Source organism: Amblyraja radiata, chromosome 45, assembly GCF_010909765.2.
Source record: "Amblyraja radiata isolate CabotCenter1 chromosome 45, sAmbRad1.1.pri, whole genome shotgun sequence".
In the NCBI taxonomy this organism is placed as follows: domain Eukaryota; kingdom Metazoa; phylum Chordata; class Chondrichthyes; order Rajiformes; family Rajidae; genus Amblyraja; species Amblyraja radiata.
The window spans coordinates 12,893,530-12,907,109 of record NC_046000.1 but is presented as its reverse complement, the minus strand read 5'-3'; the positions used below and the strand labels follow the sequence as shown (position 1 = coordinate 12,907,109).

Here is a 13,580-nt window from a genome sequence, read left to right as displayed (position 1 = left end):
TCTTCCCTACTCTCAATGGGAAAAGCTTATCCACGTCAACTCTGTCTATCCCTCTCATCATTTTAAAGACCTCTATCAAGTCCCCCCCTTAACCTTCTGCGCTCCAGAGAATAAAGACCTAACTTATTCAACCTATCTCTGTAACTTAGTTGTTGAAACCCAGGCAACATTCTGAGGTCACTTTGCAACCCAGACGGCCACATTCTGAGGTCACAGCCTCAGAATTAAAGGACGTTCTTCTCGCAAGGAGATGAGGAGAAATTTCTTTCGTCAGAGGGCGGTGAATCTGTGGAACTCATTGCCACAGACGGCTGATCGTCCCCAATCAGTACCCCGTTCCTGCCTTCTCCCCACATCCCCTGACTCCACTATCTTCCAGAGCCCTATCTAGCTCTCTCTTGAAAGTTGCCAGAGAACTGGCCTCCACCGCCCTCTGAGGCAGAGAATTCCACAGACTCACAACTCTCTGTGTGAAAATGTTTTTACTAATCTCCGTTCTAAATGGCTTACCCCTTATTCTTAAACAGTGGCCCCTGGTTCTGGACTCCCATAACATCAGGAACATGTTTCCTGCCTCTAGCGTGTCCAATCCCTTAATAATCTGAAATGTTTCAATAAGATCCTCTCTCATCCTTGTAAACTCCAGAGTGTACAAGCCCAGCCGCTCCATTCTCTCAGCATATGACAGTCCCGCCATCCTGGGAATTAACCTGGTGAATCTACAGTGCACTCCCCCAACATCGGGAGCATGTTTCCTGCCTCTAGCGTGTCCACACCCTTAATAATTTTGTATGTTTCAATAAGATATCCTCTCACCCTTCTAAATTCCAGTGTGTACGAGCCCAGTCGCTCCATTATTTCAACATACGACAGCAGTGGCGGACTGGGTCTAAAAATATTGGTTGCCAGGAGACAAAGGGGGCCCACTTCATCAGGGGCCCACTTGATATAGGGGGCCCACTTCATCAGGGGACCACTTGATATAGGGGGCCCACTTCATCAGGGGCCCACTTGATATAGGGGGCCCACTTCATCAGGGGCCCACTTGATATAGGGGGCCCACTTCATCAGGGGCCCACTTGCCATCGGGCAAGCTGACACCCTGGCCAGTCCGCCACTGTACGACAGTCCCGCCATCCCGGGAATTAACCTGGCGAGCTCCCTCAACATCGGGGACATGTTTCCTGCCTCTAGCTTGTACAAATGGAGTCCAGGGACCGACGGGGTGACCAGCAATGAAACTTCCTGCCTTTCGTGCTTGTAACCGGTTGTCATCCCTCGGGACCCCTTTAGCCCCCTCCCCCTCCCCCACGCTCACACTTTTTGTTTCCCGCAGGCTTAACGGCTTCAAGAAGCAGCAAGAGATCCTCCGGCAGAAGCACGCCAACTTCATGGAGGGGTATAGGCCGAAGAAACAAGGGGGCGATGATGAATAAAGTCGTTGAGCTTGCACAGTGCCGCAACGATAGCCTCCGACTGCAGTGATATTCACCTGCGCACTGACACTGCCATCCGTTTGGCCGCAGATCGCTGCCAACGGAGCACGATCCATTTGCTTAGTACATTCAGTCTCGGGATGTGGGAGTTCGTAGCAAGTCTGGGATTGACTTCCCTGCCCCTTTCGCCCAGGCAGTGCCAGCATTTGGTATTGGCTGCGACGGTTTTAGATGGGAGACAAAAATGCTGGAGAAACTCAGCGGGTGCAGCAGCATCCATGGAGCAAAGGAAATAGGCAACGTTTCGGGCCGAAACCCTTCTTCAGATTTTAGATGGCCAGGCTTCTTGCTCAGGTAAATCAACAACATCAATGTGGAGACTAGAGTCCTATGTACATGGGCGGAAATCCTGGGGGAGGGGGATGGGGGGGGGGGGTCGGGGGGACCGAAGGGCTGGTGTGAATGGGTGATTAGCGGTTGGGGTAGGCTCGGTGGGCCGAAGGGCTGGTTTCCATGCTGTAACTCTCGATTAAACTGAGCTTTGAATAAATCCAACCTCTCTTTAAGTTTCACCGCATCGATACCGTCAGCTCTATTCCTGACCTGACTTGCCATGACTTCAGTGACTCACACAAGTTGATCACATCAGGTGTTTCTTTGAGGTAAATATGTGTCAAGCTTTACTTCACATCTCAGCTTGACTCATTGGCGCATTGAAACGTCCCACTTGGGCGTCATTTGCGCGTCATTTACGCGACAGACCGGTAGTGACTGTGGCGTGAAAATCGTCTAGCAGTACGACAGTGTCGCGCGCCAAGTGCTCTTGAGGGCCCTGCTCCTTTTAGGAGCCATTTGCGATGTCGTTCGTGCTTAGTCCGATCTCCGTGGCAAGGATTTTCCCAGGGAAAATTTTTCAAAACTACGCGCGCTTTATACACGGGTGGTCACGTGGTGCGGCGCTCAAATGGCGGGCCGACGGCTTACGGGCGGCGCATGGTTACGGACGTTGACGCACGGTGACGCATAATAAGTTCAAGTTCAAGTTCAAGTGAGTTTATTGTCACGTGTCCCCGATAGGACAATGAAATTCTTGCTTTGCTTCAGCACAACACAACATAGTAGGCATTGACTACAAAACAGGTCAGTGTGTCCCTATACCATTATATACGTATATACACACATGAATCAATAAACTGATCAAGTGCAAATAACAGAAAATGGGTTATTAATGTTCAGAGTTTTGTCCGAGCCAGGTTTAATAGCCTGATGGCTGTGGGGAAGCAGCTATTCCTGAACCTTGACGTTGCAGTCTTCAGGCTCCTGTACCTTCTACCTGAAGGTAGCGGGGAGATGAGTGTGTGGCCAGGATGGTGTGGGTCCTTGATGATACTGCCAGCCTTTTTGAGGCAGCGTAGCACAGGCAACGTTCGTGCGTCGCCGTGCATGACCATGCGTCACCACGAGCTACACGTACGCCGTCGGTACGTCAGCGTGCGCCGTCAACATGCGCAAGGGATACGTCACGCAGGTGGCGCGCGAGGATTTTGAGCATTCCAAAATCCTGGGGCGCCGCGCGTCACTGGGTACGCCACCACGCCTCACCACGCCTCGCCACGCGCGCCAACCAATTTTTAGGATGTGGCGTAAATGACATGCCCAAGTGGGATAGGCCCCTTCACTCTCAATTCTATTCCACACCTGAATTCAGGTAAGTGCAAACCTCTTCCCCCTTAAGGGCCAGTCCCACATACCGGATTTTTTTCGGTGACTTGCCGATAAAAGTCAGCGAAAATTTTCACCATGTTGAAAATCCAGCGGCAACCAGAAAAAGGTACGACTCTTTGGGCGACTACTCACGACCATACAGGCGTCAGTATGACGTCAGTATGACGCCTGTATGGTCGTGAGTAGCTGCCCAAAGAGTCGTACCTTTATCTGGTCGCCGCTGGACTTTCAACACCGCTGTGAGTGCCGGCATGTGTCCGAGAAAAATCGAGTAAGTGGGACAGGCCCTTTAGGTTTTCCCAGTCATCCCAAGCCACTAACCATTCCGGCTTTATCTTCCAATCATTTTTTGTTAAGATCACTGAAGCTTGCAAGTGCTTCGTTATACATGAAATATGCAGAACAAAATGCGAGGCATTTGTGGGCCCCACTGCGATATGCTGGTGGTGTATTTGCCTCTCCCTGCCTGACTTCATCTAATCCAATTTGTTTATCCTAATCCTTTCTCTCCCCTGCACTTCACCTCTTTTCCTTTACCGGCTTGGTATTTCATGGGGAAAGACTGCAGAGTGTTAGGTTTGTACCTACTGGGATCCGGAAGAGAGAGGAGAACCAGGGGCCACAGAGGAAAGACATTCTTGCCATAGAGGGAGTACAGAGAAGGTTCACCAGACTGATTCCTGGGATGGCAGGACTTTCATATGAAGAAAGACTGGATAGACTCGGCTTGTACACGCTAGAATTTAGAAGATTGAGGGGGGATCTTATAGAAACTTACAAAATTCTTTAGGGGTTGGACAGGCTAGATGCAGGAAGATTATTCCCGATGTTGGGGAAGTCCAGAACAAGGGGGTCACACAGTTTAAGGATAAAGGGGGAAGTATTTTAGGACCGAGATGAGAAAATCATTTTTTACACAGAGAGTGGTGAATCTGTGGAATTCTCTGCCACAGAAGGTAGTTGAGGCCAGTTCATTGGCTATATTTAAGAGGGAGTTAGATGTGTCCCTTGTGGCTAAAGGGATCAGGGGGTATGGAGAGAAGGCAGGGATGGGATACTGAGTTGGATGATCAGCCATGATCATATCGAATGGCGGTGCAGGCTCGAAGGGCCGAATGGCCTACTCCTGCACCTATTGTCTATTGTCTAGCTCATCCATGCCAATGCCAAGATGCCCCATCCCATTTTCCCGCCAGTAAGTCCCGTTAGTCCACGAGTTGTTCTGGATCTTTGGAACTCCTCGGAGTGCAGGAGGCTGAGGGAGGTGATCTTGTAGACAATCATGAGGGGAATAGATGGAGCCAATACGCCTTTTAGAGTCTTTTACCCAGAGTAGGGGAATCAAGAACCGGAGGACATGGGTTAAAGGCGAGAGGGGAAAGATGTAATAGGAATCTTTTCACACAGAAGAAGGGTGGGTATGTGGAACAAGGAGATAGATGAGGCAGATTGATTCGTAGGACTGGGTGTTACAATCCCGAAGATTTCCCTACAATTGCCATTCTTGGAGATGACCACTCGGTGAATTTGCTACCAATCAGACACATCTTCAGTTGTGTACCTTAACGTCACTGGGTGTTTTGGCCTTTTATCACAAGAGACCCTCAGTCGAGGCAGGCAGGCCCACCGCAGGGTGATCAGACCTGGGTGTGTGTCTTACTGTTAGCCTCTAGATAGTCACGTGGCATCCAGACAGCATCTTTCCTCTTCAGCCACAGCCAGTGACTGCTCCGTTCGGCAGCATTGGCAAGCTCTTTTATTGCCCTCCTTTGTGCCTGCCCTCCGACTCCTACTTCCCTCATGAGCCTTGCGGTGGAACTGGCTACAAAGCCCCTGCACCCCACCTCCACTGGACACACCCTTACCCTCCAACCTCTCTCCTCTGCCTCTGCTGCAAGGTTTGCGGGTACTATAACAACATTTTAAAAATACATTTGGACAGGCACATGAATAGGATATGGACCAAATGGGAGCAGGTGGGGCTAATGTGGATGGGACATAGACATAGAAACATAGAAAATAGGTGCAGGAGTAGGCCATTCGGCCCTTCGAGCCTGCACCACCATTCAATATGATCATGGCTGATCATCCAACTCAGTATCCTGTACCTGCCTTCTCTCCATACCCCTTGATCCCTTTAGCCACAAGGGCCACATCTAACTCCCTCTTAAATATAGCCAATGAACTGTGGCCTCAACTACTTTCTGTGGCAGAGAATTCCACAGATTCACCACTCTCTGTGTGAATTTTTTTTTCTCATCTCGGTCCTAAAAGACTTCCCCCCCTTATCCTTAAACTGTGACCCCTTGTTCTGGACTTCCCCAACATCGGGAACAATCTTCCTGCATCTAGCCTGTCCAACTCCTTAAGAATTTTGTAAGTTTCTATAAGATCCCCCCTCAATCTTCTAAATTCTAGCGAGTACAAGCCGAGTCTATCCAGTCTTTCTTCATATGAAAGTCCTGAACCTTCTATTGTATTGTATTGTATTCAAATTTATTGGCATTGTCTCAGTTAGAGACAACGAAATGAATTTCCTTACAGGCAGTATCATAAAAATAAAAATAAATAAATAATAATAAATAATAAAACATATTAAAAATAAAATAGGATTTAAAAAAAAGCACAAACACTGAAAGTCCACACAACATAACACAGTTGTACTCCCTCAATGGCAAGAATGTATTTCCTCAGATTAGGAGACCAAAACTGTACGCAATACTCCAGGTGTGGTCTCACCAAGACCCTGTACAACTGCAGTAGAACCTCCCTGCTCCTATACTCAAATCCTTTTGCTATGAATGGATGGTGGATGGCGGAATCATCATCGTTCCTTACAATGCCGTGTACGACAGTGATCGCAACTTCTGCTGAAGTGTGGACGGCCGTTGGCTCGCTAGGAGCTCATCCGCCCTTTGACAGGTCTGGTTTTTTGGTCCTGCTGGGAGGTCCACAGCCCCCTCCTCACCTGACAAACCAGGTGGGGGAGACGGTTTAGTCGCCGACTATCCGACCATGGCCTTGATCACGTCCGAGAACTCGTCCGAGATGTCCAGTTTGCGGACGTCGAAGAGCATGATGATGCAGTCGACGCGTTCGGTGAACCAAAGTCGTAGCCTGAGGAGCGAGACGCACACGGTGTTTAAGAAGGAACTGCAGATGCTGGAAAAAAATCGAAGGTTGACAAAAGTGCTGGAGAAACTCAGCGGGTGAGGCAGCATCTATGGAGCGAAGGAAATAGGCAACGTTTCGGGACGAAACCCGAAAGGGTTTCGGCCCGAAACGTTGCCTATTTCCTTCAGGGTTTCGGGCCGAAACGTTGCCTATTTCCTTCAGGGTTTCGGGCCGAAACGTTGCCTATTTCCTTCAGGGTTTCGGGCCGAAACGTTGCCTATTTCCTTCAGGGTTTCGGGCCGAAACGTTGCCTATTTCCTTCGCTCCATAGATGCTGCCGCACCCGCGGAGTTTCTCCGGCACTTTTGTCTACCCAAAAACGCGCACAGTGTTTGGCTTAGAGATACAGCGCGGAAACAGGCCCTTCGGCCCACCGGGTCCGGGCCGACCAACGATCCCCCCCGCAAACTAACACTATCCCACACACACACTAGGGACAATTTACACTTTAAACAAGCCACCTAACCTAAAAATCCTGCACGTCTTCAGAGTGTGGGAGGAAACCGAAGATCTCGGGGAGAACGTACAAACTCCGTACAAACAAGCGCGAACAGGGGTCTCCGGCGCTGCAAGCGCTGTAATGGGCCTGTCCCACTTTCACAACCTAATTCACGACCTCTGCCGAGTTTGCCCTTGACCTGAGCTGCCCTGAAAATGATACTTGTCTCATACTAGACTAAGTGGGACCCGTTGGGTCCCATGTTCACACGGGAAGGCTGTCCCCCGATGCAATATTCCACCTCTTCACCAATTACTTCAACCTAAACAACTATTTGCTGTGCATTTTTACTTCAACCCAAACAACCATTTGCAGTGCATTTTTACTTCATAACAATCATATTTTCATTTTCAAACCACATTAAGGGCACTCACAGTTGAGTAGACATGTGTTCAGTGTTATTCAGAGCTCAGAGAGACGTGACCCTCTGGCTTCCTCCATCTTGCAGAGACTGAGTGAGGCACACCATTTCCTGGTTTTATAGTCCCTCCCCCTCCCTCCAGCAGGGGCAGCAGAGAGAATGGCAAATTATTTAAAAACATTAATATCTCTCTGATTTTTCATCGATGGGAAAAATCCTCCGGTCCCGGAAGGCGGAGGGGGGCTCTGAGCGAGGTGGCCAAAAATTACGGCTGTAGGTGGCGGCGTTCTCTTGGACATCGCAGCACAGCGAGCCAAAAGCGGTCAAGATCAGACTTTTAGTAATATAGATTTATCAGACATCGTAGCGGAATTTATGCCATTCGGCCCATCGAGCCTGCTCCACCATTCAATCATGGCTGATCCATCTTTCTCTCTCACTCAACCCTATCTATTCTCCTGCCTTCTCACCGTAACCTTTGACACCCTTACTAATCAAGAACCTAGTAATCTCCGCTTTAAAAAAAACCCAATGTCTTGGCCTCCACAGCCGTCTGTGGCAATGAATTGTTTATGCTGGTCATTGGCTGTTATTTTTCTGTTAATCAATATCCCAACACACTTTTATTTAGCTTCTGTTTACATGTTATGTAGTAATACAGTACATTTTAGAGGGTGGAAGATAGAAACGAGGAACTGCAGATGCTGGTTTATGAAAAAAGCCAAAACATCACCCGAAACGTCACCTATCCCATATTCTCCAGAGATGCTGCCTGACCGGCTAAAGGGCCTGTCCCACTTCCACAACCTCTGCCGAGTTTGCCCTTGACTCATACTCGCAGCATGGTCGTCACGAGGTCGTAGGTAGGTCGTAGCAGGCCGTGATGCTAGTCGTAGGTACTCGTGGCATCAAGTAGGTCGGGGCGTTTTTTCTAGCCTGAGTGATGAAAAATGTCCACGAGTAAAAAAGGTCGTGAATTAGGTCGTGAAAGTGGGACAGGCCCTTTCGTTCACAAGTTGTAGGGGTAGATTTAGGCCATTCGGCCCATCAGGCCCACTCCGCCATTCAATCATGGCTCAACCAGTGAGAGGAACCGACATCATCGCGCTGGACAAGGCCGCCCCCCCCCCATCACCATCGATCCAGTGCCGTCACGACAAGCGGGTCTTCAGGTAAGAAACACATATCTCTTTAAGCAAAGAACAGCCTTGATATTTTCAGAGACTTGAGACGTTAAAATGGTGAGAAGCCACTGAAACATGGAGACTCTGCATGCTGCTCCAGAAGGGGATCTCCTATTACCCACTACAACCATGTCATATGAGCAGAATTAGGCCATTCGGCCCAACAGATCTACTCCGTCATTGAATCATGAGTTGATCTATCAGTGCATGTTCAGCACTGCTGCGATGATACGTGCCTCAACTAATACATGTGCTTGCAGGATCTGCGTTTTCAGCAACCTCTGTGTAAATACATTATTCCTGAATTCTATATATTATACGTTTACAAGAGATAGGGGCAGAATTTATGCCAGTCAGCCCATCGAGTCTGCTCCGCCATTCAATCGTGGCTGATCTATCGTTCTCTCCCGGCCCCATTCCTCCTGCCTTCTCCCCATAATCCTTACTGATCAAGAATCTATCAATGGTACACAAAAATGCTGGAGAAACTCAGCGGGTGCAGCAGCATCTATGGAGCGAAGGAAAGAGGCAACGTTTCGGGCCGAAACCCTTCTTCAGACTTCAAACCTTCTTTAAGTCTGAAGAAGGGTTTCGGCCCGAAACGTTGCCTATTTCCTTCGCTCCATAGATGCTGCTGCACCCGCTGAGTTTCTCCAGCATTTTTGTGTACCTTCAATTTTCCAGCATCTGCAGTTCCTTCTTAAACACAAGAATCTATCAATCTCCACCTTAAAAATACCTAATGACTTTGCCTCCACAGGTGTCCGTGGCAATGAATTCCACATGTTCACCATCCTTTGATTTCTCCTCATCTCCTTTCTAAAGGTACATCCTTTAATTCTGAGGCTGTGCCCTCTGGTCCCAGACTCTCCCGCGAGTGGAAACACCCTCTCCACATCCACTCCATCCAGGCCTTTCGCTGTTCAGTAGGTTTCAATGAGATTTCAGTCCTTCCACCCTTTTGCTTGTGTGTGGTGGTAGGAGTTGACTGGAGAGCAAACAAAACGAAGCGCTCCACGTTATCTCTGTCTCTGTGGTGGTCATAAACTAAACTAAAAGATGAGCCGAGATTCAAGAGAGTTTATTGTCATGTGTCTCTGATAGGACAATGAAATTCTTGCTTTGCTTCAGCACAACACAACATCGTAGGTAGACAAAAATGCTGGAGAAACTCAGCGGGTGCAGCAGCATCTATGGAGCGAAGGAAATAGGCAACGTTTCGGGCCGAAACCCTTCTTCAGACTGATGAGGGGCGGGGGAGAAGAAAGGAAAAAGGAGGAGGAGGAGGAGCCCGAGGGCTGAGGGATGGGAGGAGACAGCAAGGACTAACAAAATTGGGAGAATTCAATGTTTATGCCGCTAGGATGCAGACTCCCCAAGCGGAATATGAGGTGCTGTTCCTCCAATTTCCGGTGTTGCTCGCTCTGGCCATGGAGGAGACCCAGGACAGAGAGGTCGGATACGGAGTGGGAGGGGGAGTTGAAGTGCTGAGCCACCGGGAGGTCAGGTTGGTTATTGCGGACCGAGCGGAGGTGTTCGGCGAAACGATCGCACATAGTAGGCATTGACTACAAAACAGATCAGTGTGTCCGTGTACCATTATATAAATATATACACGCATGAATAAATAAACTGATAAAGTGCAAATAACAGATAATGGGCTATTAATGATCAGAGTTTTGTCCGAGCCGAGTTTAATAGCCTGATGGCTGTGGGGAAGTAGCTATTCCTGAACCTGGTCGTTGCAGTCTTCAGGCTCCTGTACCTTCTACCTGAAGGTAGCAGGGAGATGAGTGTGTGGCCAGGATGGTGTGGGTCCTTGATGATACTGCCAGCCTTTTTGAGGCAGCGACTGCGATAGATCCCCTCAACGGACTTTTCCAATTGACTCGGGCAATATAGTGACAGAACTGCAAGGCCAGCTATCCTGGTTTGATCCCGACTTCCGGTGCTGCCTGCACGGACTTCCCACATTCTCCCTGTGAATGCATGGATTTTCCCGAACGCTCCCCAAGGTTTCCTCCCACATCCCCAAGGACGCGCTGGTAGGTTATTTGGCCATCGTACAGTGTCGGTAAGTGGGGAGCTGATGGCGTGCGAGTGAGAAAAACCTACAGGGGAATGTGAGCCAGCATGGACCTAATGGGCAGAATGGCCTCCTTCTGCATCACAAGGAACTTTGAGATAGTTAACAGAAAGCCCGCAGTTTGCATTTTCACACAGAAAGGTGGTGATTCTCCTGGTGACTAGATGATTGAAATGCTGTAGGTTCAGGCAGACTTTTCTTCAGGAAAATATTCTCTGCTCAGAGCAATTTTAAAGCAAGAAATATCTTGGTTTTTATTTGGCTTTGGTAAAGTAGTTTAATTGGCTTTGGTAAAGATTTTACACTTGTCCCCAGTGTGTAGGATAGTGCGAATGCATGGGGATCGCTGGTCGGCACGGACTCGGTGGGCCGAAGGGCCTGTTTCCGTGCTGCATATCCTAACTTCTTCTTCTTGCGTATGGCCTAAAGTTGTAGGATACGGATTCTAAAGTTTAAGAATAAGGAGTAAGCCATTTAGAACGGAGACGAGGAAACACTTTTTCACACAGAGAGTTGTGAGTCTGTGGAATTCTCTGCCTCAGAGGGCGGTGGAGGCCGGTTCTCTGGATGCTTTCAAGAGAGAGCTAGATAGGGCTCTTAAAGATAGCGGAGTCAGGGGGTATGGAGAGAAGGCAGGAACGGGGTACTGATTGGGGATGATCACATTGAATGGCGGTGCTGGCTCGAAGGGCCGAATGGCCACAACTCCTGCACCTATTGTCTATTGTAGGACAACTTGGTCTATTTGATCTTATTTGACGGTGCATGCCAGGTTGATTGCATTCATCGAAACGGGGCGGACCAGGTGAAGGTTGCAATCTCCCACCCCATGTCTGGATGCTTTCAAGAGAGAGCTCTTAAAAATAGAGGAGTCAGGGGATATGGGTAGAAGGCAGGAACGGGGTACTGATTGGGGATGATCAGCCATGATCACATTGAATGGCGATGCTGGCTCAAAGGGCCGAATGGCCTCTACTCCTGCACCTATTGTCTATTGTCTAAACTAGACTATTGGATCACTCTTTAATACTGGGAGTATTCAGTCCTGTCACCAGCTGTGACGCTTCTTGAGATGGAGATATTATATCCAAATCGCGATGTGGTGTACAGACCTTTCACTTCAGACAGCTAGCTGCGCTAATGTGCTAACCCTCCAACTGCACCTCTCGTGCAGAATGTCCACACGTGCACTTGTGCAGTAGGTTGAGTGGACCACGTTTTACAGTGGAGTCATTAACATCAAGGGTGGCGCGTCCACTCCCTGCCCATTCAATAGCAAGTTGCTATCCAAGCCTCCTAAAGAAACCTGCTGACGTCAGTCCGGCCAGCCAAAAGCATTTTCTAGGAAATGAAGCATTTGTTTGTTTGGCTCACAGTCGCTGTTGTATTTGTAGGTGACGTGGCAGTCAGTTTGCACACTGGAAACAGAGAGACAGTGAAATAGAGAGCACATCTGTTGTATTAATCTCTCCGGGTGCCAAGACGTCCCCAGCAACAGCCGTGATGTCACGTACACTCACCTGAAGCCACAGGAGACGAGGAAACACTTTTTCTCGCAGAGAGTGGTGAGTCTGTGGAATGTTCTGCCTCGGAGGGCGGTGGAGGCCGGTTCTCTGGATGCTTTCAAGAGAGAGCTAGATAGGGCTCTTAAAGATAGCGGAGTCAGAGGAGAAGGCAGGAACGGGGTACTGATTGGGGATGATCAGCCATGATCACATTGAATGGCAGTGCTGGCTCGAAGGGCCGAATGACCTACTCCTGCACCTATTGTCTATTGACTTGGTTTTCATGCACGTATGGGCCTGTCCCACTTACGCGACTTTTTCGGCGACTGCCGGCGCCCGCCATAGGGGGCCAAAAATCTTCACCGTGTTGCTTTGGGCTCCTCACGACCCGAAATGTCACCTATTCCTTCTCTCCATAGATGCTGCCTCGCCCGCTGAGTTTCTCCAGCATTTTTTGTCTACCTTGGATTAGGGTAGATGAGACTTGTACACACTAGCACCTCTGGAGAACATGGATCAGTGACATATCAAGAAGGGTCCCGATCCGAAACGTCACCGATCCATGTTCTCCAGAGATGCTGCCTGATTCGCTGAGTTACTCCAGCTTGTTGTGCCTATGCATGGATAGGTGATGGTAGACAAATAAATTCTACCATCATCACCTGTCAGTCTGAAGAAGGGTCTCGACCCGAAACGTCACCTATTCCTTCGCTCCACAGATGCTGCCTCACCCGCTGAGTTTCTCCAGCATTTTTGTCTACTTTTGATTTTTCCAGCATCTGCAGTTAGACAATAGACAATGGGTGCAGGAGTAGAGGCCATTTGGCCCTTCGAGCCAGCACCGCCATTCAATGTGATCATGGCTGATCATCCCCAACCAGTACCCCGTTCCTGCCTTCTCCTCATATCCCCTGACTCCGCTATCTTTAAGAGCCCTATCTAGCTCTCTCTTGAAAGCATCCAGAGAACCGGCCTCCACCGCCCTCTGAGGCAGAGAATTCCACAGACTCACCACTCTCTGTGAGAAAAAGTGTTTCCTCGTCACCGTTCTAAATGGCTTACCCCTTATTCTTAAACTGTGTGTGTGGCCCCTGGTTCTGGACTCCCCCAACATTGGGAACATGAACTGTGTCCTTGTAAGGGATAGGTGGCTACTGGTGAAGGGGGGTTTAAATTGGCATGTGGTGTTTTATTGGAAGAGTTGAACTATAGCATACAACCGGCGTAGATTAATGTATTAATTCAGCTTCAATTCAGATAGTCAAGTTATTTATAATCGGTTACAGATTAAACACAGCTCCACAATGTACATAGAGTAGAAGTGACCTTGTGATCTCAGTAACAATGATGTTGAAGAAGGAACTGCAGATGCTGGAAAATCGAAGGTAGACAAAAATGCTGGAGAAACTCAGCGGGTGAGGCAGCATCTATGGAGCGAAGGAAATAGGCAACGTTTCGGGTCGAGACCCTTCTTCAGACCGATGTGATGGGGGGGGGGGGGAGGGGGGAGGAAGAGGCCAATAAATCATTTATTTATTTGTCTCTGTACTCCACAATTTGAGATTTATAATTGAAAAAAATTACATGTGGTTAAAGTGCACTGTAAGAAC

At 48.9% G+C, this 13,580-nt stretch overlaps 1 protein-coding gene across 3 annotated transcripts in view; it reads left to right on the top strand.

The window, feature by feature from the left end:
- dnajc4 (DnaJ heat shock protein family (Hsp40) member C4) overlaps positions 1-1,852 on the top strand; it is a 135,777-nt gene extending 133,925 nt beyond the window's left edge. For 2 of the 3 annotated variants that reach the window (XM_033015157.1, XM_033015156.1), the window contains one exon: positions 1,337-1,852. In XM_033015157.1, coding sequence (XP_032871048.1) covers positions 1,337-1,436 — 100 coding nt within the window. In that variant the 3' untranslated portion in view covers positions 1,437-1,852. The remainder of the gene's footprint in view (positions 1-1,336) is intronic. The other variant, XR_004410463.1, reaches the window with a different exon arrangement.
- The last annotated feature ends 11,728 nt before the right edge of the window (positions 1,853-13,580 follow it).